Below are 26057 nucleotides of genomic sequence, written 5' to 3'. Positions count from 1 at the left end.
TATGCTCAATGAAATATAATTACATTTATAACATTTATCAACACAATTTTAACAGTACATGACAAGTCTTTTCACAGCAACCCTATCAGTAGATTGTATCAAATATAGCATGAAACAAAGAGTTAACACATCTGCTGGTACCACTTTAATATTTCTTACAATCTTCAAAAATGACATACGTTTGTATTCAACGTGTGACTGTCAAACCTCAGATGAAAAAAAAAAAAAAGTGGATGGGGTCAAACATTTGACTGCCCACATTGAGCCTGGCCCTGAATTGCACACTGCAGTCGGGTGCGTTTTGGAGGACGCACGGCTCTTGACCTTTGCCTCTCCTGAGTCCGTATGCGATAAGACAAGACTGTAACTACCAATTGGATACCACTTTTTTTTAAGTCTCCTAAATATCCCCATCTACTGAACCTCTGGGTGTTGCTACCACAACTTTCGATGACGAGTAGCCCCACTTTACTCTTGGATTCTTTGTGTGTGTATATATATCACATCACTGGTCTGCATGATTCAAATAGGTTTCCAAAACCCTCACTAGGAGAGATGACTGCAAAATTATAAGTGCATATCAGTGGATTCAGCACCTAATACATTCTGAATACTGCTGTGATGGTTGAGATTTTTCCCCTAAGTATATAACATGCAAACATTTTATTTGGCATGAGTAAAGTTACTAAAAATATAAAACACAAAGCCAACACAAGGAAGCTAAAACAATCACAAAAACATCAACAGTAGCATAATTAACTTTACAGAAAACATTGATACACACTTCAGTATGTACAACATAAAATACATCTAAGAATCCCAAATGAAGCAACAAACATTACCATTCAAACAAATGTAGCACCTACCGTGATCCGTCTGATTTATTAAAGTAGTGTAAAATTGTTCCTGAAATTCAACAGCTGAAGCCTATAATAGAAAATGCATATCTGTCATGATGGAAATACCCTACCCAAATCTTCTATAAAAGTCTATGAGGTTGAGCCCTTTTAAATTGAAGTCCAAAATCCGAATGAAACACGTCCCTCATGTTCAGTAATAGTCTGTTAAAGCTGTGTTCATATAGAACAAGACGGTCTGTGATCAAATGGCCTGCATCACTGTGAGCTGGCACACTGCATACTCCATATTCTTCTTAAAGACTTGGTAGGATGGCACCACAGGCAGCACCAGGTGGTTAGAGCTGGGTTGGCTCTTGGGAAAGGCCCCGGCAGGGTCCAGGGGGTTGAGGAAGGATAAGGTGGGGTTGGGGCTGAACCCTATGGCTGGCACCACATCAGCGGATGTGGCATAGATGAGCACGTCCTCTAGCGATGTTGCACATCTGCCAACTGAAACCAGTGAACAGAGACTGGTGAGGATGGGTAATATATGGAGACAGACAGGGACATGCATGTGCTTGTGTTAGTTTTACTGAATAGACTTGTAATAGTAGTGTACACTGTCTGAATGGCCTTTGAGTGTGTATTTTTAATCATCACATAAATCAATCAGTCATTGGAGGTCAAAGTACCTTCACACTCCACTAGGTAGTGTCTCCAGAAGGTGACCACAGCACTCTCCTTCCCTGTGGTCTCTTCCTGTTCTGAAAACTTAACAGTGAAGAGGGCAGACATGGTCTCAGCAGTCAGCTTGTCAGGAGAGGAACAGAACAGACTAACAAAGGCCCCCGGAAACATCTGGACCTGGTCAAACACACCAAGGGTTTTCAAACCTTCACAGAACCTAAAAACACAAAAAGGTTCAACAAAATATAGTTAAAATAAAGTAAAATCCAAATTGTGATCTTCCTGAGTTATATATATATATATATATATATATTTATCTCCACACTATGAGGTTGGAATAAAACGGTGAAAATTATGATAATTCCCTTTAAGAGCTGTTTGAAAAGACCGCCTGAAATCTCAGCCAGTTTTGGCCTGCCTGGTGACATCACCAAGCAGTAAATTAGTTAATCAACCAATAAGAAAGAGTTTCAAACCTTTCTGCCAATAACAGCTAGTTTTACGTTTTCCACTCCCCACAAGACCAGTACCAGACAGTTCTAGCAAAACTCTTGCTTGAGAAATTGCTCTTTGCTAAGAAGCTATTTTGTTTTATTTTTTTACCATTTTAATTGAAAACACTGTAACACTGAACCCAAACCGGCTGCGGGCGTGCGCCATCGTGCATAAATGTATTTTGTCCCCCTACACCAAGCACAATCACGACACACAGGTTAAAATATCAAAACAAACTGAACCAATGACATTCATTTGGGGACAGGTCGAAAAGCATTAAACATGTATAGATAGCTCTGTAGCTCAGTTGGTAGAGCATGGCGCTTGTAACGCCAGGGTAGTGGGTTCAATCCCCGGGACCACCCATACGTAGAATGTATGCACACATGACTGTAAGTCGCTTTGGATAAAAGCGTCTGCTAAATGGCATATATTATTATTATATTATTATTATGTATGGTAATTTAGCTAGTTGGCTTGCACTTGCTAGCTAATTTGTCATATTTAGCTAGCTTGCTTTTGCTAGCTAATTTGTCCTGGGATATAAACATTGAGTTGTTATTTTACCTGAAATGCACAAGGTCCTCTACTCCGATAATGAATCCACACTTAAAACGTCCAACTTAATCGTTTCTAGTCATCTTTCCTCCTTCCAGGCCTTTTCATCTTTGAACTTATAGGGTGATTGGCATCTACACTTTTACCACGAAAACCGGCAAAACATTTCGTCTTTCAATCACCCACGTGGGTATAACCAATGAGGAGATGGCCTGTGAGTACCTGCTTCTATAAACCAATGAGGAGATGGGAGAGGCAGGACTTGCAGCGTGTTTTGCGTCAGAAATAGAAAGGAGTTCAATTTTAGCCCTTGGCATCGCAGATGCTCGCTGGCGCGTGCAGCAGTGTGGGTGCAATAACTGAATAACATGGATTTCTAAACTTATTTTGCAACGCACGCGACGTGTCCGGTCTGGTCTGGTCAGCATGTAGGGTACTTAATTGTCACCCAGAAATGGCTGCATTGGCCCTTTGACATACAGCTAACAAAAACCAGGCTCACAATGTCTTAAACATAGTTAAAGTGCATTCGGACCCCTTGACTTTTTCCTCAATCTACACACAATACCCCATAATGACAAAGCGAAAACAGGTTCAGAAATGTTAGCCAATGTATTTAAAATGAAAAACAGAAATACCTTATTTACAAAAGTATTCAGACCCTAAGCTATGAGACTCGAAACTGAGCTCAGGTGCATCCTGCTTCCATTGATCATCCTTGAGGTGTCTCTACAACTTGGAGTCCACCTGTGGTAAATTCAATTGATTGGACATGATTTGGGGCGGCGCGTAGCCTAGTGGTTAGAGTGTTGGACTAGTAACCGGAAGGTTGCGAGTTCAAACCCCCGAGCTGACAAGGTACAAATCTGTCGTTCTGCCCCTGAACAGGCAGTTAACCCACTGTTCCTATGCCGTCATTGAAAATAAGAATATGTTCTTAACTGACTTGCCTGGTTAAATAAAGGTTAAAAAATAAAAATAAAAAATTGGAAAGGCACACGCCTGTCTATATAAGGTCCCACAGTTGACAGTGCATGTCAGAGAAAAAAACCAAGCCACGAGGTCGAAGGAATAGTCTGTATAACTCTGAGACAGGATTTTGTCGAGGCACAGATCTGGGGAAGGCTACCAAATAATGTCTGCCGCATTGAAGATTCCCAAGAACACAGTGGCCACTCTTAAAATGGAAGAAGTTTGGAACCACCAAGACTCTTCCTAGAGCTGAACGCCCGGCCAAACTGAGCAATCAGGGGAGAAAGGCCTTGGTCAGGGAGGTGACTGTAGTATCTGGAATCTACATCTGTTTATATTAGTTACTGTGCTGTTACTAAGCAGTAATGCATTACGGCAGTGTTACGTTACTACACCTAATAGGAAATGCACTGGAATGCCGGGAACTGTAGAGCACGAGGGGTTTTTGACTAAAGGACAACTAACTGTACTCCCGTCTCCTGCCTGGTCATTTCTCCACAACACAAATATTACAGTGGCGACGAGGATGGGATTAAACTACATAACAACATTGCTTGAAGGGAAGAATGTTGCGTGAGTAATGAAACTCAAAATAATTATGTAATTCGTCAGTTATTTTTTATTTTCTTTCGCCAGTAGAGAGGGCTAAGCACTGCTAGCACTGCTAGTACAGTATTCAGGAGCTGCCAAGTAGCAAGACTATTGGAGTCCAGAATAGCGACACTGCCCCCTGGTGGTTAAATAAAATAAACTGTCATTGAACCCATTGAAATTAGGCGATCTCAGTGGAGAAATATTGTCAAGGGGAAAAAAAAGGAAGAAGAGACGTAACACGGTGTGTACATTAATACAAATGAGTGCAGTGAATGAAGTAATTGCAGAAACTTCTGAAGTGAAGAAGTAGATGAATATTCAGAAAATTAAGGAATATAAGGAAACTGAACAATTAACTGTGAAAATGGCAACCATTGGTCGAGTACCAGAGTTTGAGGCTACAAAAGAGGATTTTGATTCCTATTTGGAGCGTTTTGAGCGTTGGCTGGTTGCAAATGAAATCAAAGATGGAAAGAAAGCAGAACGTTTCAGATTTTACCAACGTCACCAGAGTCAAGGGGAAACCGTGGTTGACTACATCCTTGCTTTGAAAAGGCTGGGAAGTACATGTGAGTTTGCACGATTTCTTGATGATGCTCTCCGAGACAAGGTTGTATGTGGTCTCACAGGTGAAGCATATCACAGAAGGCTCCTGTCAGAGAAGGACCTGACCTTTAAGAAAGCCTGTGATATAGCACTTTGACTCGAGCTAGCCCACAGGGATACTATTGAGCTATCGGGACATGCAGAACGTCAGAAAGGTGTTCACAAGGTCAGTGATGCACGTGGTGAAAAAAGCTAACAAAAGTCACACTTTTTTCAGTCCCGTCCTCAAGGTTACACAAGAACAAAGCAGCCCACATCTCAAAGGTCTAAGCCAAGTTGCTACAGATGTGGGGGAGATAATCATTAGCACAGTGAATGTCGATTCCAAAAGGAAAAGTGCCACAATTGTGGAAAGGTTGGACATTTACAGAGAGTGTGCCTCGAAAAGCCTCGAAACGCACGGCAAGAGCGCACAAAGTGTCAGACGCACAAGACGAGGAAGGTACAACTGAAACAGTAGTGGAACTGTTCACAGTGTACACGGCTCAACAACTAAAAGATGGAATCTATCTCAACATGGAGTTAGCGGGAAAACCAGTAAAAATGCAGCTGGACACCGGAGCGTCTGTATCCCTGGTTCCAGAGAGACTCTACAAAGAAAAACGGAAAGAGTGCCCTCTTCAGCCCGCGTCCATCCGCCTTTCTTCATACACTGGTGACACTATTCCTTTGTTAGGGCAGATCCAGGTACCAGTCCGGTATGAGGGGAAGGAGTGGACGCTACCGCTTGTCATTGTTAAAGGAGAAAAATCAGCCTTGCTAGGCAGAAACTGGCTACAAAAGATCAAGTTGAACTGGGGAGAAATCTTCAGTCTGAAAAATGACAAACCAGTGAGTCAGGCTACACTCACTAACATGCTGGAGAAGCACAAATAACTTTTCAAAGATGGCTACGGTGAAATACAAGACTTCACAGCAAAAGTCAGAGTGCAAGAAGGAACCAAGCCTATCTTTCACAAACCACGTCCAGTTCCCTATGTTCTTAAGGAAGCAGTAGAGAAGGAAATGGACCGCCTACAGAAGAATAACATAATAACGAAAGTAGCGAGGAGCGACTGGGCAGCTCCGATTGTTGTAGTCCCAAAGAAAGACAAGACCGTCAGAATGTGCGGTGACTACAAGGTCACAGTAAATCGCTGCATACTACCAGAGGAATATCCACTACCAAACGCTGAAGATCTGTTTGCCACTCTAGCTGGTGGGAAGGTTTTCAGTAAGCTGGACCTGGCATTCGCTTATCAGCAACTGAAGCTGGATCCGGAGTCAGAACAGTATCTGACCATCAATACACACAAGGGGCTATTCAGATTCAATCGCTTGGCCTATGGAATCTCGACAGCTCCAGCGATATTCCAACAAACAATGGATCAGATCTTGGACGGTATAGACCATGTTGTGTGCTTCATGGACGACATCCTCGTGTCAGCACCAACCATTGGAGAGCACCTTGTAGTGCTGGACAAAGTGATGTCAAGACTGGAGAAATACGGAGTGAGAATGAAACGCAGCAAGTGTGAGTTCCTCCAGGACTCAGTGGAGTATCTTGGATTGATGCACAAGGCCTGCACCCAACCAACAGCAAGGTGGAAGCAATCGTAAACGCTCCAGCACCCACAAATATCTCAGAGCTGAGGTCATTTTTGGGGCTCCTGAACTATTACGGAAAGTTTGTGGCAAACTTGTCCACATTGTTGCATCCGCTTCACCAACTGCTGCAGGCCGATACAAAGTGGAATTGGTCCCCACAATGCGAAGAAGCATTCAAGACTTGCAAACAGCGTCTGCTAAAGAGCAAGTGGCTTGCCCACTATAACACAGAGATGAAGCTGAGACTCGCGTGTGATGCATCTCCCTCCGGAGTAGGAGCTGTCATCTCACATGTTCTACCGTCAGGTGAAGAACACCCTATTGCATTTGCATCACGGACTCTGTCACCAAGTGAGAAAAATTATGCTCAAACTGAGAAAGAAGCCCTGAGCATAATATTCGGAGTGAAGAAGTTTCACAAATACCTCTACGGAAGGAAGTTCCAACTGCTGACAGATCACAAGCCTCTGTTGGCCATCCTTGGACCAAAATCAGCTATACCAACCCTTGCTGCACTTCGAATGCAACGTTGGGCTCTGATATTGTTAACCTACGACTACGAGATTGAGTACAGACGATCCAGTGATCACGCAAATGCCGATGCACTATCAAGACTACCATGCAATAGTGACTCTGACAGTGAAGATGATAGAGCAGTCTTCCAGAACTCTCTCATTGATGACCTGCCCATATCTGCTTCTGACATAGCAGAGGAAACAAGGAAAGACCCAGTGCTTTCCAAAGTCTTGGACTTAACATTAGGCGGTTGGCCAACCTTCGTAAATGACGATAACCTTCGTCCATTAATTGACAAGAAAGACCAGTTGTCCACTGATCAAGGGTGTGTTCTGTGGGGATCAATGGTGGTGGTACCTCACAAATCCCAGAGGAGACTGCTATCTGACCTGCATGAGGGACATCCAGGGATCACTCGAATGAAAGCACTCGCTCGCAGTTATCTGTGGTGGCCTGGACTGGATCAGGACATTCAACAGCATGTAGGCCACTGCTCACCTTGTGAAGCTGTTCGCAACAAGCCTGCTGCTGCACCTCTTCATCCATGGTCCTGGGCTGCTACACCTTGGGAACGCATCCATGTGGATTACGCCGAAATTGACAAATCCATTTTAGAATAAATGTAACGTAACAAAATATGGAAAACATCAAAGGGTCTGAATACTTTCCGAATGTTTATTTATCTGTTATTTTACCAGGTAAGTTTACTGAGAACACATTCTCATTTGCAGCAACGACCTGGGGAATAGTTACAGGGGAGAGGAGGGGGATGAATGAGCCAATTGTAAACTGGGGATTATTAGGTGACCGTGATGGTTTGAGGGTCAAATTGGGAATTTAGCCAGGACACCGGGGTTAACACCCCTACTCTTACGATAAGTGCCATGGGATCTTTAATGACCTCAGAGTCAGGACACCCGTTTAACGTCCCATCCGAAAGACGGCACCCTACACAGGGCAATGTCCCCAATCACTGCCCTGGGGCATTGGGATATTTTTTTTCGACCAGAGGAAAGAGTGCCTCCTACTGGCCCTCCAACACCACTTCCAGCAGCATCTGGTCTCCCATCCAGGGACAGACCAGGACCAACCCTGCTTAGCTTCAGAAGCAAGCCAGCAGTGGTATGCAGGGTGGTATGCTGCTGTATGGTACAATTCTAACAGTTTAAAATAGTCACGTGTATATACTGAATATACTGTACCAGTCAAGGTTTTTTTCTTTATTTTTTACTATTTTCTACATTGTAGAATAATAACGAACACATCAAAACTGTGAAATTACACATGTAGTAACCCAAAAAATATGAAACAAATCTAAATATAGTTTATATTTTAGAGTCTTCAAAGTAGCCACCCTTTGCCTTGATGACAGCTCTGCACACTTTTGGCATTCTTTCAACCAGCTTCACATGGAATGCTTTTCCTACAGTCTTGAATGATTTCCCACATATGCTGAGCATTTGTTGGCTGCTTTTCCTTCACTCTGCGGTCCAACTCATCCCAAACCATCTCAATTGGGTTGAGGTCTGGTGATTGTGGAGGCCAAGTCATCTGATGCAGCACTTCATCACTCTCCTTCTTGGTCAAATAGCCCTTACACAGCCTGGAGGTGTGTTGGGTCACATTTGAAATCTTTTAAATGGGTTTGGAAGAACGGGGAAAGAAAATACTTAATAGGGCTGACTGACCTATGATCTCTGTTCTGACTTTCTGGTGAGGCCTCTCACCTTCACTAGAAACACTGAAGACAATGGGTGAGATTTACAGTTGAAGTCGGAAGTACACATGCACTTAGGTTGGAGTCATTAAAACTAGTTTTTCAACCACTCCACAAATTTCTTGTTAACAAACTATAGTTTTGGCAAGTTGGTTTGGACTTCTACTTTGTGCATGACACAAGTCATTTTTCCAACAATTGTTTACAGACAGATTATTTCACAATTCCAGTGAGTCAGAAGTTTACATACACTAAGTTGACAGTGCCTTTAAACAGCTTGGAAAATTCCAGAAAATTATATAATGGCTTTAGAAGCCTCTGATAGGCTAATTGACTTCATTTGAGTCAACTGGAGGTGTACCAGTGGATGTATTGCAAGGCCAACCTTTAAACTCAATGCTACCAAATACTAATTGAGTGCATGTAAACTTCTGACCCACTGGGAATGTGATGAAAGAAATAAAAGCTGAAATAAATCATTCTCTCTACTATTATTATTATGACATTTCACATTCTTAAAATTAAGTGGTGATCCTAACTGACCTAAAACAGGGAATTTTTACTAGGATTAAATGTTGGGAATTGTGAAAAACTTCCGACTTCAACTGTAAATGGGCATTGTAATAATTACAAAGAAATGTATAATTAGTGTAATTTGGAACACGAGAAGGAGGGAGAGAACGCTGCCCTGAATGAGGGACACCCCTCTCTAGTATATTTTACCATTACCTTATTGCAGTGGCTCCCAACATTTTTGTAGTCCCTTACCCCTTCAAACATTCAACCGAAGCTAATGTCCACAGAAACATGTCAAACGTTTTTTTATAATCATTCCTCAGGTAGTTTTCAAAAGATATATTCGATAATATATCAACCGAGTGTGTAGGTTTTTCAATAACAGCGTGAGAAACAATGGCCGCTTTACTGTGTAGCGCAAAAACTCACTCTGAGAGCCTCCACCTATCCACTTACGCAATGTGATCTTTCATGCTAATTTTTTCAAAATAAAAGCCTGAAACTATGTCTAAAGACTGTTGACACCTTAGGGAAGCCACAGAAAAAGGAATCTGGTTGATATCACTTTAAATGGACGATAGGCATGCATAGGAACAGAAGGGTTTCAAAATAAGAGGGCACTTCCTGATTGGATTTTCCTCAGGGTTTCACCTGCAATATCAGTTCTGTTATACTCACAGACATTATTTTGTTTTCTATCCTAATCTGTCAATTATATGCATATTCTAGTATCTGGTCCTGAGAAATAGGCCGTTTACTTTGGGAACGTTATTTTTCCAAACATAAAAATAGTGCCCCCTAGCTTCAAGAGGTTAAGAAGATGGTTGATTCTCCATTTAGCAAATTTTATAATAAAGTGTTGTTTAAAATAATCTGCAGTCTCTCTTCCCTTTGATTAGAATTACCACGACAGTGGCTACTTTGAAGAATCTCAAATATAAAATATATTTTGATTTGTTTAATACTTTTTTGGTTACTACATGATTCTATATGTGTTATTTCATAGTTTTGATGTCTTCACTATTATTCTACAATGTAGAAAATAGTAAAAATAAAGAAAAACCCTGGAATGAGTAGGTGTGTACAAACTTTTGACTGGAACTGTATGTTTGAGCAACAATAAAAACAAATTGAGAAATGGTGAAACTAGGGATGCATGAAATATCGGTAAACATATCGGAATCAGCTGATATTAGCTAAAAATGCCAACATCGGTATTGGCCCGATGTCTAGTTCAATGCTGATGTGCAAAACCGATGTCAAAGCTGACGTGCATACCTATATAACGTACATGACGTAATGACGGCAATAAAGGTCTGCGCTACATTTGCAACACAGCATTTCTAAACTCGCCCACAATGTCTGCTGTGTGGATCTAGCAGTCATTTGAAAGAGTAAGAAAATTTCCGCGAGACAACTCAAAGGTTGAAATCCATTAACGCCAAGATAATGGGATTCATTGCCTTTGACAATCAACCGTTCTCTGTCGTGGGTGATGTTGGCTTTCGCGATTGGTCGAGCACCGGTACACACTAACGTTACCAAGTGCTCTATTTTTCAGATGTTGCCCTACTGGAGTTACACAGTAATAGCGTCACTGCTATTAGCTTCACAACATACTACGGAACGCTGTTTGGTTCTTTGCATGTCAAAAAAGACACACGTCAAAGATCTAGTACAATGCTTTGTATTACTCCCTTCGCAGAACTGCGCAAACTGGCTCTAACTAGAATAGAAAGAGTGGGAGGCCCCGGTGCACAACTGAGCAATAGGACAAGTACATTAGAGTGTCGAGTTTGAGAAACAGATGCCTCACAAGCCCTCAACTGGCAGATTCATTAAATAGTACCCTCAAAACACCAGTCTCAACGTCAACAGTGAAGAGGCGACTCCGGGTTTCTCTGTCCAGTGTCTGTGTTCTTTTGCCCATCTTAAACTTTTTTTTTTATTGGCCAGTCTGAGATATGGCTTTTCTTTGCAACTCTGCCTAGAAGGCCATCTCTTGCTCAGTTGTGCACCGGGGCCTCCCACTCCTCTTTCTATTCTGGTTAGCCAGTTTGCGCTGTTCTGTGAAGGGAGTAGTACACAGCGTTGTACGAGATCTTCAGTTTCTTGACAAATTCTCACATGGAATAGCCTTCATTTCTCAGAACAAGTATAGACTGATGAGTTTCAGAAGAAAGTTCTTTGTTTCTAGCGATTTTGACCCTGTAATCGAACCCACAAATGCTGATGCGCCAGATACTCAACTAGTCTAAAGAAGACCAGTTTTATTGTTTCTTTAATCAAAACAGTTTTCAGCTGTGCTAACATAATTGCAAAATGGGATTCTAATGATCAATTAGCCTTTTAAAATGATAAACTTGGATTAGCTAACACAACATGCCATTGGAACACAGGAGTGATGGTTGCTGATAATGGGCCTCTGTATGCCTATGTAGATGTAAAACATCAGCTGTTTCGAGCAACAATAGTCATTTACAACATTAACAATGTCTACACTGTATTTCTGATCAATTTGATGTTAGTTTAATAGATAAAAAATGTGCTTTTCTTTCAAAAGTGACCCCAAACTTTTGAATGGTAGTGTACGTAAATGCCAACAAAATAACTTTTTGGTCAGTGTGGTGTTGTGTGTGTAACCTTTATTTAACTAGGCAAGTCAGTTAAGAACAAATTCTTATTTACAATGACGGCCTACCCCGGACGACGCTGGGCCAATTGTGCGCTGCCCTATGGGACTCCCAATTACGGTCGGATGTGATACAGCCTGGATTCAAACCAGGGACTGTAGTGACGCCTCTTGCCCTGATATGCAGTGCCTTAGACCGCTGCGTCCATGTGTGTGTGTTAACTATTTAACTGTACTATAATGATTAAAAGGCCGCAATTCTTTTTTATATATCGGTATCGTTTTTTGGCCAAGGAAAATATTGGATATCGGTATCAGCCAGAAATGTTATATCGGTGCATCACTCGGTGAAACGGTCAAAAAGGTAATCGTAAAAACATTGACATTACGAACCTTTGGAAGGGTAACTGCAGTCTTGTGATTAGGTGGAAGCTCACAATATCTTCAACAAGTGTGTCTTTGTCAGAAAGGCTGTCAACTGGTCTCATGCACCCAGCCACTTCCAGGTATTCTGAAGCTGACTGCATTGCCTCTCTCAATTCCTCCAAAGATCTAGATTCCCGAATCTGAAGAAAAAGAGTTGGCAAATGAGTTAAAGCCTTTCAGTGTTTCCCCTGGGATTTCTTTCTTTCTTTCTGTGAGAATGACTGTGAGGTCACTTCTGTTGACATTTTTAAAGGACATTCTAAGAAAAATGTATAATATGACCTGTAAACCAACTGATGCAGCATAGCTGCTTTAAATAAATATGCTGAAGCATGACGCAGCTATCTGCATTTACCTAATTGAAAACGCCCAAGACTCAATGCATCAAACGCTACAAATATACATTGTAACTTGTCACGCCAGGGTTTTTCTGGAACAAAACGGGGCTTAGGTGGTGGGCATGATGGGGGTGTGGTAGTGGCTGTGGCCAATGGCATGGTATCCGACTGAACATTTTATATGTTGCTGTTTTAAAGACAATTTCCTGCAATTCTACACATTTTGCTACAGGGCGGAGAGAAGACTATGGTTTTCAAGCTAGTTTCCTAGCTTGCGTTCTTATGCAATCTGAGTGACTCAAACATTATAACAAGATCAATGTCAAACCATGATATTTGGGGAATTTTTTATTCTGCCTGACTGTCTAGTTTTTAATTTGTCAATTATTAGTTCTCAAAGATGATCTTATTTAAAAATATATTAGGTTCATTATGTTTTCATACTTCATATTTGGTTTTAGTCGTTTAAGTTTACACTGAAAATGTTTCATATTTTTTGAGTGGCAATGATTTAGCAATGAATAGGTAGCCATAGGGTGGTCCAGCGGTCATATTCTGCAATAGCGGTATCTTTATCTTTCCTCCATCTGTCCTATCCAATTATTAACTATTATTAACTATTTTGGGGGGGAGAAGTGCGACTGCCCCACATTTAAAAATAATCTATCTAGAATCTATTCAGCATCTAAGAGAAATAATAGACATGGTAAAAGATGTACCTTCTTGACTTTGTCTGTGAATCCAGTGTTGCCCATGTCCTCCACAGTGAGAGGAGTATCCCTGGGGAAGTTGAACAGGTGCTGGTATAGAGCCCTGGAGAAGAAGCCCAGAGGAGGTCCCCCGTGGATCAGACTCAGGGACAGCAGACACCCTACGTCAAAGTAGACATCCTCCCTCAGAGCTAGGAAAAACATGACATAGAAATGAGACAATACATAGAAGCTGAGAACCTATAGAAACCACATCCCCCGTGTTTGATAACAATGTAACTCCAAAATGTATTGCTGAGAGATTAACCACATTTTCAGTTAATTTTTTGTTTTTAAAACAACTAATTGACCAACGCCGGTTCAATATTTTTTTCTCTCTTTTTTTGTTGGTGACTTTTGTTGATCAATGCGCATATGGTACAGTTTCTCTAGAGATAAATCAGATCTAGCCTGAACTGGGCAATGTAGTAGGGAGTTGTAGTTTCCAACAGGCCAATATTCTACATAGTTTAGCGCATAAAACGTGGTAATTAAAAAAAACAATGACCATAATCCATTGCGCATCTACTTGTCCGGTCTGTGTTTCTTTTACGCCTGCTACAGAAGAGATGGAAAAATGCACGATCGATATTACAGTGAAACAGACAGATCTTAGTACAGATATTACAGTAACAGACAGATCCTAGCACAGCTCTTACAGTAACACAGACAGAAATAGATTGTGAGGGGATATAGAGAGCAGCTGTTGCTTCGAGAGGTATCTCCATCTAAAAATACTAAATCTAAGTGATTGATAGTTGGTATTCAGCAGTCATAAAAGTATGCTTTATTTACTTTGAAGAATTACAAAATAGTGATTTTGTCAAACAGCATAGGCAGCTTTATAGAGATAAGATGACTTGGAATGAAATAATAAAGTCATCAAATACAACAAATGTAAAATACACAACTGAAATAATTTATGAAAGAAAAGTGAATAAATGGTCATTAAGTGGCTTGTAGTAATGGGCAGTCACTATCATCATGGGACTTTTATTAATTGTTATATTCTGTGCTGATACAGCATTCAATCCCAATAATCGAAACCAATATCTGTGATTCTTTTTTTTATAACCGAACACAAAAAGCATTCATCGCTCAGCACGACCAAAACATAACTACGAATGTGAGTTTATGACACCAGACTCAGCAAGGGATGGTGGTAGTGTGAGTTTATGATAGAGAGCTGGAGCGTGTTGTGTACAGGGGGGGGAGTTATTGACCCACCTTGTGCATCGAGAGTCAGGTTCTTGGCACCATCGGGACCTTCAAAGATGGTGTTTTGCAGCTGCTGCACCAGGAGGCTGAGGAAGTGTCGGGTGTTGCCAGAGCTGGGAATGTGCTTGCTGCTTGTAAATCTCACCGCCAGGGCATTGGATGGCTTGAAGTCGCTCCTCTTCACTAGCTCCATGGCAGCCTCCAGGACCTTGTTCCCACTCACCACCACTGGCATGGACGGGTGGTGCTGTGATATCTGACTGGCAAGCTCCTGTAGGATCTCTTTAGCAGAGCTTCCCGACAACGATGGCCTACCCATCATTAAAAACAATCTGTTTATCTCCAATATGGTTGATGTGTTCTTAGCACAGCATGTAATGAAAAACTAAACAATTGCTCTGGAAAACATATGGACTTGGTCTATGTCGCCAATAATAATAATAATTATTTGTACGTATTTAGTTTTTATTGATAGATACCGTGAATATGTAGTTATTGAGATATGGAGAGAGGGACATAGAATGCAAAATGGCGCATTTGAACCCATGCCTCCAGGGACAATGTGTGGTCCAGGGCCGACAGCACTATCAATAGACCAGCCCCTGACCGAAGGGCACCATGGATTTTTGTCTAAAGACAATGCTAGACAATAACGTACAGTACCTTTTACAGACTATGGGTGATTGGCGAGGGGTCAGGATAAGACTCCTTTTCGAAGACCTGCTTCTTCTCTGCCCAGCGGGCTGTGGAGAGTCAGTGTGTCTGGGTAGTGAAGCTAAACAAGAAAGAAGACTGATTATAACAAATGTAGAGACTTCATACACACCATAATAAAAATCAGTTCTATCATAACTGGTCTGGTCATAACTTCACTGTCCAGTTAGACCAAAACAAAGACAGTACGGCAAATAGACCACCTGTTGCATCCACAGCTGCTGCACAGTCCTCACAAGCCCAGTCAGTCTCAAAAGCGTTGAGGGAAGCACACTTTCGGTGTGTACCTCTTGAGCCACAGAGCATGCAGCGCAATATTTGAAACCATCTGAAAACCAAAAAGACATACGAGACAAATCAAATGAAATTTATTTGTCACATACACATGGTTAGCAGATGTTAATGTGAGTGTAGCGAAACGCTTGTGCTTTAGTTCCGACAATGCAGTAATAACCAACGAGTAATCTAATCTAACAATTCCAAAACTACTACCGTTTACAAGTGTAAAGGGATAAAGAATATGTACATAAAGATATATGAATGAGTGATGGTACAGAACGGCATAGGCAAGATACAGTAGATGGTATCGAGTACAGTATGTACATATGAGATGAGTAATGTAGGGTATGTAAACAAAGTGGCATAGTTTAAAGTGGCTAGTGATACATGTATTACATAAAGATGCAGTAGATGATATAGAGTACAGTATATACATATGAGATGAGTAATGTAGGGTATGTAAACATTATATTAAGTAGCATTGTTTAAAGTGGCTAGTGATATATTTTCCATCAATTTCCATCAATTCCCATTATTCAAGTGGCTAGAGTTGAGTCAGTGTGTTGGTAGCAGCCACTCAATGTTAGTGGTGGCTGTTTAACAGTCTGATGGCCTTGAGATATAAGCTGTTTTTCAGTCTCTCGGTCCCTGCTTTGATGCACCTGTACTGACCTCGCCTTCTGGATGATAGCGGGGTGAACAGGCAGTGGCTCGGGTGGTTGTTGTCCTTTATGGCCTTCCTGTGACATCGGGTGGTGTATGTGTCCTGGAGGGCAGGTAGTTTGCCCCCGGTGATGCGTTGTGCTGACCTCACTACCCTCTGGAGAGCCTTACGGTTGTGGTTGGAGCAGTTGCCGTACCAGGCGGTGATACAGCCCAACGGAATGCTCTCGATTGTGCATCTGTAGGAGTTTCTGAGTGCTTTTGGTGACAAGCCGAATTTCTTCAGCCTCCTGAGGTTGAAGAGGCGCTGCTGCGCCTTCTTTACGACGCTGTTTGTGTGGGTGGACCAATTCAGTTTGTCTGTGATGTGTACGCCGAGATCATCTCCTGTTTTGTTGACGTTGAGTGTGAGGTTATTTTCCTGACACCACACTCCAAGGGCCCTCACCTCCTCCCTGTAGGCCGTCTCGTCGTTGTTGGTAATCAAGCCTACCACTGTAGTGTCGTCCGCAAACTTGATGATTGAGTTGGAGGCTTGCATGGCCACGCAGTCGTGGGTGAACAGGGAGTACAGGAGAGGGCTCAGAACGCACCTTTGTGGGGCCCCAGTGTTGAGGATCAGCGGGGTGGAGATGTTGTTACCTACCCTCACCATCTGGGGGCGGCCCGTCAAGAAGTCCAGTTGCACAGGGCGGGGTCGAGACCCAGGGTCTCGAGCTTGATGATGAGTTTGGAGGGTACTATGGTGTTAAATGCTGAGCTGTAGTCGATGAAGAGCATTCTCACATAGGTATTCCTCTTGTCCAGATGGGTTAGGGCATTGTGCAGTGTGGTTGAGATTGCATCGTCTGTGGACCTATTTGGGCGGTAAGCAAATTGGAGTGGGTCTAGGGTGTCAGGTAGGGTGGAGGTGATATGGTCCTTGACTAGTCTCTCAAAGCACTTCATGATGACGGACGTGAGTGCTACGGGGTGGTAGTCGTTTAGCTCAGTTACCTTAGCTTTCTTGGGAACAGGGAAAATGGTGGCGCTCTTGAAGCATGTGGGAACTGGGATAAGGATTGATTTGATATGTCCGTAAACACACCAGCCAGCTGGTCTGCGCATGCTCTGAGGACGCGGCTGGGGACGCTGTCTGGGCCTGCAGCCCTGCGAGGGTTAACACGTTTAAATGTTTTACTCACGTCGGCTGCAGGAGAGTCCGCAGGTTTCGGTTGCGGGCCATGTCAGTGGCACTGTATTGTCCTCAAAGCGGGCAAAAAAGTTAGTCTGCCTGGGAGCAAGACATCCTGGTCCGTGACGGTGCTGGTTTTCTTTTTGTAATCCGTGATTGACTGTAGACCCTGCCACATACCTCTTGTGTCTAGGCCGTTGAATTGTGACTCTACTTTGTCTTTATACTGACGCTTAGCTTGTTTGATTGCCTTGCGGAGGGAATAGCTACACTGTTTGTATTCGGTCATGTTTCCGGTCACCTTTCCCTGGTTAAAAGCGGTGGTTCGTGTTTTCAGTTTCATGCGAATGCTGCCATCAATCCACGGTTTGTGGTTTGGGAATGTTTTAATCGTTGCTATGGGAATGACATCGTCAACGCACTTTCTAATGAACTCGCTCACCGAATCAGCGTATTCGTCAATGTTGTTGTTGGAAGCAATGCAGAACATATTCCAGTCCACGTGACCAAAGCAGTCTTGAAGCATGGAATCGCATTCATTAGTCTCAAATTTATTTGAGTAATAAACACATTTTTTGTCAGTCAACCATTTCAGCCATACCCACACTACAGTAGAGCTTACCCAGTGCGTGAAGAGTTTGTCCGACCACTGTGGGAGAGACATTTATTGGCATCACAGTGTTGGTACACCTGCAGTAGCTCTCCATAGGCATTTTCTTCCAGCTCCCAGGCTGCATCTCTATGGCACACAGATACAGAATACTTTAGCTAAAACTCATAATGCCACAACACTAATACAATAGAAATGAGTCTTCTGCTCTGCTTTCAACACCCCCAACACATCACACATTCTGTAGACCCTGGAAAAGGCACAGTGATGTATAATGTTCTAGAAGGTGACTAATACCTCTCTGGTATGTGGATTCCCATCCTGAGCATCTCCTGCTGGAACATGTCCTTGTTGTTGCACAGAGTGCATCTGAAGAAGAACATGGCAGCACTGTGAGCCTGGTTCTGGTGGAATAGATAGAAAATAGATAAGAGACTGCATGCAGTCACAATTAACAGTTTTATGAAGCATTCATAAACCCTCTGTATAGGTGCTTCACAAACCACTTATATGCCAATGTAAGGCTAGATAGAGGTTGGAATAAGGGTTATGCCACACTATGTAAAGCCCTGTTACACCTTCTATATAGTATGAAGTTGCTTATAAATAATGTGTTCACACATTCACTCAAGAGGGTCAATGCTAGTTTGGATGTAAGTACCTGCACACAGTCTCTGTGAAACCAGCTGCCATGGCAGGCAGGACACTTGAGGACGGAGTAGGAGAGAACGGCCTCTATGGGATCCAGACACACTGAGCAAGACAGGGGCTCACTGACACAGGACGAGACTGGCAGCGACTGGGTGGGACTGTGATCCTTGCAGTAGGAGCTGGGGAAAAACAAGCAGAGGTGCACCAAAGCATTAAATAACATTTCTGTTTCTGTGAGATAAGAGTGCGGATTTCATTCTGATGAAGACCCATAAGACTTAACCATTATTTTTGAATAAAGGATATATTTCTAATCTCAAAAACTAGAATGGAGCAGAATTCTTCCCTTGTTACTTCGTTTGCCATGGCTGCTGTGGATTATGTTTAGAATCTCTAGACACAAAACACACTGGTAAAATATAATCATGGTCACTTACGGAAATGGGTCTGTGAATTGAAAGATGAATTGGTGTTGTTTGCCACATGGAAAATGGACCATTTTCCGGCAGCTTTTGATGTAGCACCCAACTGAGGCACCGTTCTTCTTGCAGACTGCACACTTCTAAAACACAAGGTACACAGAAATCAAAAATGTACATTGACGACACAATAACGTTTTTGAACAAGAATCCAAGCAACCAGAAACTATTGAAGGCTAAATCAAAAACGTTTCTCGTGATAAAAATGCTACTTGGGCTTGGAGTGGACAAACACTTTAGGATTAGGCTAACCCTGATACAAATGTACACCATACTAAACAACTTGTACAGACTTCACTACTTTCAGTGGTCTCTCAGCAGGGGTGAGCAGCAGTTCTGCTCGGTGAGTGATCAAGCTCCTGACCTCTACCTGGTGTGTCAAGCCACTCTGTAAAACTCTATTCTACTGAAACAGCTCGGAGACCATGCGGGCCATGGCAAGCACAGATTTAAATAGAACACATGTTTGTGTGTGTTTTGTACCGTATCTCTATGACAGAAAGCGTGAAAGTGCCCGCTCAGCTGAAGAGGGTGAATGGTACCTAGCCTATAAAGAAACAGTAAAGTAGGCTATATAAATACTCACTCAACATGAATGAACACACTGACTTACTAGTCTGTAGGATCTGCTGACTTCCTGTTTGATATCATCCACCAAGAAGCCATAGATGCCTTCGTTTTCCTCTCCACGCTGATACACTCCACTTGACATCAGCTGGAATATTTTTTATTTTTTTTAATCAGACACCGAAAACATTCTGTACATTTAAGCTTCCTTTCGTAAACAACTGAACAATAAAACAAATAGATTGCTACTGTTTGAATAATGATATTCCACAATGAAGAAATTATTTTGGTCCAAGCTAGGCCATAATCAATTACTTTGGCAATGAGTAATTCTAGCATACACACACAAACACACTCCCTCTCTCTTACCAGGCAAAAGTAGTGCACGGTGAGTTCATGTGACTTAAGTGTGATCTTCTCGCCATATTTGTCCGGACAATTTTCATTGAGTTTACAAAGTGCACAACCTTAAAATAGAGAGAAGTATCATAACTTTCTGCTAGGGTGGTTTGATCATGCGCGTGTGTTCGTTCACCATTGTCATCAAAATGTTATACTACAACAACATAATGGCCTTCATACTGATCACTCACAGTCTATTGAGTATTCCTGCTCAGATCTTCGAATCCTCCTCTTCATTTTCAATAGTCAGACCGAAACGTAATTCTTCACGTGGAAATTGCCTGAAAAATGAATGTCATAGCTGTATTAGAGAACTTTCAAGATACTAGACTGTCAAATACACACTGGGGCTGAGCTCTCTGCCATTCAGGTCCTCTATACCAGGCGGTGTCAGAGGAAGGCCATACAAATGGTCAAAGACTGTTGATTCCAGTCACCAAGTCTGGACCCTGAACAACTTCTACTCCCAAGCCATAAGGCTGCTAAATAGTTAAACATTTAACAATTTCTGCACTTACTTTTTTGACTCATCACATACACTAGACTCGGTACTGGTACCCTGTGTATATAGCCAAGTTATCGTTACTCATTGTGTATTTATTACTTGTGTTATAATTGTTCTATTATTTATTTAGATTATTTTCTCTGCATTGTTGGGAAGGGCCTGTAAGTAAGCATTTCACTGCTAGTATACACCTGTTTTTTACGAAGCATGTGACAAATAAAATGTCATTTCACCTAAGCTAGTTTGCTTTGTAGAATGGAGCCAATGGAATAGTCCCAAAAGTACAAACCCCCAGCTGAATCAAGCCCACCTCAAACACTCTACTGTTGCATGGAATGTAATTCCTTGAGCACTACAGATACATCATACCAATAAGTGCTATTTGCATGTGAAAATGTCTTGGTATACTTTGTCTCCATTGTTTACTTTTTGTTGGTGGGCAAGGGCCCACTCTCTGTGATTGTGTTAGCTCTGGTCCATGTGCATGCGTCTAACACACATGCAGCCAAAGATGGTCCAAGGCTTGCCTAATAAATCAGACTGACACTAATTCTTGGTATACAGTCTAAAACAAATGCCTGCAAAATTGTGGAAATTAACCTTGAAAGCCAGAATTTTCCTTAAAATCACATTTGAACTTAATTTACCAGTTGTCTGGGAATAACACTATATTTTAACTTACTCGCCAGACTGTCCATGGAGTCGTTCAGCTGGTCCAAAATTGGGGCAAAATATCCACAGGAAGTAGTATTATTAAACCAACAAGCTGGTCTGGATGTGTTTAGACAAGCAGCACAATTCTGACATTTTTCCCACTCATTTATATTTTGCCTAAATACAGATTTTCTCAATCAGATCTGATTGGTCAAAAGACCAATTAGTGAATAAAGATCAGAATTGGCCTGCATGTCTAAATGTAGCCGATTGTGTGAAGCGATCAAGATGTTTCGTCATGACCCTAGGCACTTGCACACCATGGACACATACTAATGTGTGTTTAACATCATTCTGTGCATGTGCCAGGTGATAAAAATGTATTCTTCAGTAAAGCACTAAAAGTTGAGTAAACAATACGTTCCTGTGGACATGTTTCAAAATTCGAGCAGCTGAATGAGAAACACCATGGACAGTCTGCAGAGTAAGTTCGAATATCATTTTATTCAACGTGATTTCACAATTGAAGCCATCACCACGTTTCGTGACTAGTCCGAGGCTTGAGCATGGACCTGACAAAGTTCCCAAAAGTTGTTCGCAATGCTACCAAATACTAATTGAGTGTATGTAAACTTCTGACCCACTGGGAATGTGATGAAAGAAATAAAAGCTGAAATAAATCATTCTCTCTACTATTGTTCTGACATTTCACATTCTTAAAATAAAGTGGTGATCCTAACTGACCTAAGAAAAGGAATATTTACTAGGATTAAATGTCAACAATTGTGAAAAACTGAGCTGAAATGTATTTGGCTAAGGTGCATGTAAACTTCTGACTTCAACTGTGTATTCATATACACACACATATATATATATATATATATATATATATATATATATATATATACACACACACACGTATATACATATATATACACACACACACACACACACACACACACACACACACACACATATATATATATATACATACACAGTGCCTTGCGAAAGTATTCGGCCCCCTTGAACTTTGCGACCTTTTGCTACATTTCAGGCTTCAAACATAAAGATATAAAACTGTATTTTTTTGTGAAGAATCAACAACAAGTGGGACACAATCATGAAGTGGAACGACATTTATTGGATATTTCAAACTTTTTTAACAAATCAAAAACTGTAAAATTGGGCGTGCAAAATTATTCAGCCCCCTTAAGTTAATACTTTGTAGCGCCACCTTTTGCTGCGATTACAGCTGTAAGTCGCTTGGGGTATGTCTCTATCAGTTTTGCACATCGAGAGACTGACATTTTTTCCCATTCCTCCTTGCAAAACAGCTCGAGCTCAGTGAGGTTGCATGGAGAGCATTTGTGAACAGCAGTTTTCAGTTCTTTCCACAGATTCTCGATTGGATTCAGGTCTGGACTTTGACTTGGCCATTCTAACACCTGGATATGTTTATTTTTGAACCATTCCATTGTAGATGTTGCTTTATGTTTTGGATCATTGTCTTGTTGGAAGACAAATCTCTGTCCCAGTCTCAGGTCTTTTGCAGACTCCATCAGGTTTTCTTCCAGAATGGTCCTGTATTTGGCTCCATCCATCTTCCCATCAATTTTAACCATCTTCCCTGTCCCTGCTGAAGAAAAGCAGGCCCAAACCATGATGCTGCCACCACCATGTTTGACAGTGGAGATGGTGTGTTCAGGGTGATGAGCTGTGTTGCTTTTACGCCAAACATAACGTTTTTGCATTGTTGCCAAAAGTTCAATTTTGGTTTAATCTGACCAGAGCACCTTCTTCCACATGTTTGGTGTGTCTCCCAGGTGGCTTGTGGCAAACTTTAAACAACACTTTTTATGGATATTTTTAAGAAATGGCTTTCTTCTTGCCACTCTTCCATAAAGGCCAGATTTGTGCAATATACGACTGATTGTTGTCCTATGGACAGAGTCTCCCACCTCAGCTGTAGATCTCTGCAGTTCATCCAGAGTGATCATGGGCCTCTTGGCTGCATCTCTGATCAGTCTTCTCCTTGTATGAGCTGAATGTTTAGAGGGACGGCCAGGTCTTGGTAGATTTGCAGTGGTCTGATACTCCTTCCATTTCAATATTATCGCTTGCACAGTGCTCCTTGGGATGTTTAAAACTTGGGAAATCTTTTTGTATCCAAATCCGGCTTTAAACTTCTTCACAACAGTATCTCGGACCTGTCTGGTGTGTTCCTTGTTCTTCATGATGCTCTCTGCGCTTTTAACGGACCTCTGAGACCATCACATCACCATCTGACCCCAGGACGACCTGACATCATGACTCCTTGCTGTCCCCAGTCCACCTGACTGTGCTGCTGCTCCAGTTTCAACTGTTCTGCCTTGTTATTATTCGACCATGCTGGTCATTTATGAACATTTGAACATCTTGGCCATGTTCTGTTATAATCTCCACCCGGCACAGCCAGAAGAGGACTGGCCACCCCACATAGCCTGGTTCCTCTCTAGGTTTCTTCCTAGGTTTGGGCCTTTCTGGGGAGTTTTTCCTAGCCACCGTGCTTCTACACCTGCATTGCTTGCTGTTTGGGGTTTTAGGCTGGGTTTCTGTACAGCACTTTGAGATATCAGCTGATGTACGAAGGGCTATATAAATAAAATTGGATTTGATTTGATCACAGTGTAGGTGCATTTATACGGAGACTTGATTACACACAGGTGGATTGTATTTATCATCATTAGTCATTTAGGTCAACATTGGATCATTCAGAGATCCTCACTGAACTTCTGGAGAGAGTTTGCTGCACTGAAAGTAAAGGGGCTGAATAATTTTGCACGCCCAATTTTTCAGTTTTTGATTTGCTAAAAAAGTTTGAAATATCCAATAAATGTCGTTCCACTTCATGATTGTGTCCCACTTGTTGTTGATTCTTCACAAAAAAATACAGTTTTATATCTTTATGTTTGAAGCCTGAAATGTGGCAAAAGGTCGCAAAGTTCAAGGGGGCCGAATACTTTCGCATGGCACTGTATATATATACACACACACACATACATATATCGGCAGACTCAGTAGCCTCGGTTTTTCTGATGACTGCCTTGCCTGGTTCACCAACTACTTTGCAGACAGAGTTCAGTGAGTCAAATCGGAGGGCATGCTGTCCGGTCCTCTGGCAGTCTATGGGGGTGCCACAGGGTTCAATTCTCGGGCCGACTCTTTTCTCTGTATATATCAATGATGTTGCTCTTGCTGCGGGCGATTCCCTGATCCACCTCTATGCAGACGACACCATTCTGTATACGTCCGGCCCGTCTTTGGACACTGTGCTATCTAACCTCCAAACGAGCTTCAATGTCATACAACACTCCTTCCGTGGCCTCCAACTGCTCTTAAACGCTAGTAAAACCAAATGCATGCTTTTCAACCGTTCGCTGCCTGCACCCGCACGCCCGACTAGCATCACCACCCTGGATGGTTTCCTGTACTGTATACATGTGTGTGAAAATATACAGTCATTGTTTTAACAGCAACTAAAATCATTTATATTGGACATATTCAGGTATGTCCCTCCCCGTGTCATTTAGAAACGCTTTGTAACCAAAGTAATGAATACACCCTAGAGCTATGGGTATGTAGCTAGGTAGTTAACGTATGCACATTTAGCTAACAGTTCAATTAACTAGATTAAACTCTCATTGTATAGGCTTCCTCAAATGGTATCTGCATGTAGCAACGAGATTTAAGAATTCGTGGAATGACCCAATTACTCTCTCGTCTTCGTTATTTAGCTAACTTTGGCTGTACATTCTAGCTAGTTCATGCAAAAAAATGCATACCATAGGCTAACGTTGGCAAGCTAACGTTATCAAATTTGTAAACTAAATTAGACGTGCATAGCTAAACTATAGCCAACGAGCTACATTACAAATTGAGTATATTCGTGTCTTGTAAACGTGCATCTTACTTTTACTCGATTTCTATCTTAATCAAAAGTGTCAGCTTTTCCAATATTTTAAAATTTCCCTCGTCGCTCTTCAAGTTCTTACTTTGGTGTTTAAATTTCAAACCGAACCGAAACATTCGGAAATGGGAGGAGTCAAAGTGTCTTCCGGTAGAATTGTCGAAAGCTTTTCAAAATAAAAGACAATCTGAAAAAGACTATTAAAAGTCAACTACATTACAGGTGCTATACAACTTTCTTTGTCCCTTGATTTTCTGTGCAATGATTTTTTTAAATATTTTAAAATGGCTTGGGGGTAGAAGCTGTTGGCACTCCGGTTTTTGCTTGCCGTGCGGTAGCAGAGAAAGCATTCTATAACTTCGGTGACTGGAGTCTCTGACCATTTTATGGGCTTTCCTCTGCAATACATGGGTAAATAAATAAACAACCGACTGATATGTCTTTCTATCTAGCATATAACATGTTCTTAGTATGCTTGATTCATAGGCATACTCAGATATGTTTTGTCTTATTCGGATATATTTTATTTGTCTGAAATACCGGTACTGTTGTATTGTGAAAAATGAATGGTGAGTTGCGAATGTCAAGGTAAATGTCACTCACACTCAATTCGAGCATATGATTAAATCACAAAAACGTGCACCAAGTTACATAAAATCAAAATTCCCTATGCTGTAAAAAAAAATACATTGCTTTATAGAGCTGCATAACTTATTCATCATTACATTAATTGTATGTACACTAGGCTATGTTCTGCATCTGTTGGACAAAGAAATGAAAATATTTTGGTATCATTGCAGTGACATACCAATAGATGGCGCTAATAGACAATCAATTCCTTTTAATATGTACTTTTTTCAGGCTTTTGAAAGTGTCAAGGTCCATATTTTTGGATGTTTGACATATTCATCTGGCATACAGTATACAAAGAAAATTTCACACTATGCAGATAAAAGTCATAGA

General features: G+C 41.6%; 1 protein-coding gene across 5 annotated transcripts; it reads right to left on the bottom strand.

Moving 5' to 3' along the window:
- On the bottom strand, positions 1–25243 carry g2e3 (G2/M-phase specific E3 ubiquitin protein ligase). 5 transcript variants are annotated; one of them, XM_052486432.1, is made up of 16 exons: positions 25098–25194; positions 24236–24617; positions 20181–20270; positions 19957–20054; positions 19634–19735; positions 18979–19103; positions 18552–18720; positions 18188–18294; positions 17903–18019; positions 15368–15492; positions 15114–15225; positions 14460–14761; positions 13203–13384; positions 12113–12285; positions 1532–1743; positions 1–1349 (listed from the first exon to the last, which is right to left on the bottom strand). In XM_052486432.1, exons 3-16 carry the CDS (start codon positions 20224–20226, stop codon positions 1102–1104), a joined length of 2118 nt encoding a protein of 705 aa, XP_052342392.1. In that variant the 5' UTR covers positions 20227–20270; positions 24236–24617; positions 25098–25194; the 3' UTR covers positions 1–1101. The 5 variants fall into 5 exon arrangements, with proteins under 5 accessions (XP_052342392.1, XP_052342393.1, XP_035599174.1 ...); XM_052486433.1 differs by having other exon boundaries at positions 24236–24529; positions 25098–25188; XM_035743281.2 differs by lacking the exon at positions 24236–24617 and having other exon boundaries at positions 25098–25243.
- Positions 25244–26057: the final 814 nt, after the last annotated feature.

Source organism: Oncorhynchus keta, chromosome 29 (genome assembly GCF_023373465.1).
Source record: "Oncorhynchus keta strain PuntledgeMale-10-30-2019 chromosome 29, Oket_V2, whole genome shotgun sequence".
NCBI classification, from domain to species: domain Eukaryota; kingdom Metazoa; phylum Chordata; class Actinopteri; order Salmoniformes; family Salmonidae; genus Oncorhynchus; species Oncorhynchus keta.
The sequence above is the reverse complement of the archived record's forward strand: the minus strand, read 5'-3'. Positions and strand labels throughout refer to the sequence as shown.

What these genes read in the sequence shown, in the direction of transcription:
- g2e3 (XM_035743281.2), bottom strand. Translation starts at nt 20,226, where the DNA reads ATGAAGAGGAGGATTCGAAGATCTGAGCAGGAATACTCAATAGACT. An exon ending in GGAATCCACATACCAGAGAG is followed by an intron (nt 18,020 to 18,187) that starts GTATTAGTCACC and finishes TGTGTGCCATAG; the next exon opens with AGATGCAGCCTGGGAGCTGG. An exon ending in AGCAGCTGTGGATGCAACAG is followed by an intron (nt 15,226 to 15,367) that starts GTGGTCTATTTG and finishes TTTCTTGTTTAG; the next exon opens with CTTCACTACCCAGACACACT.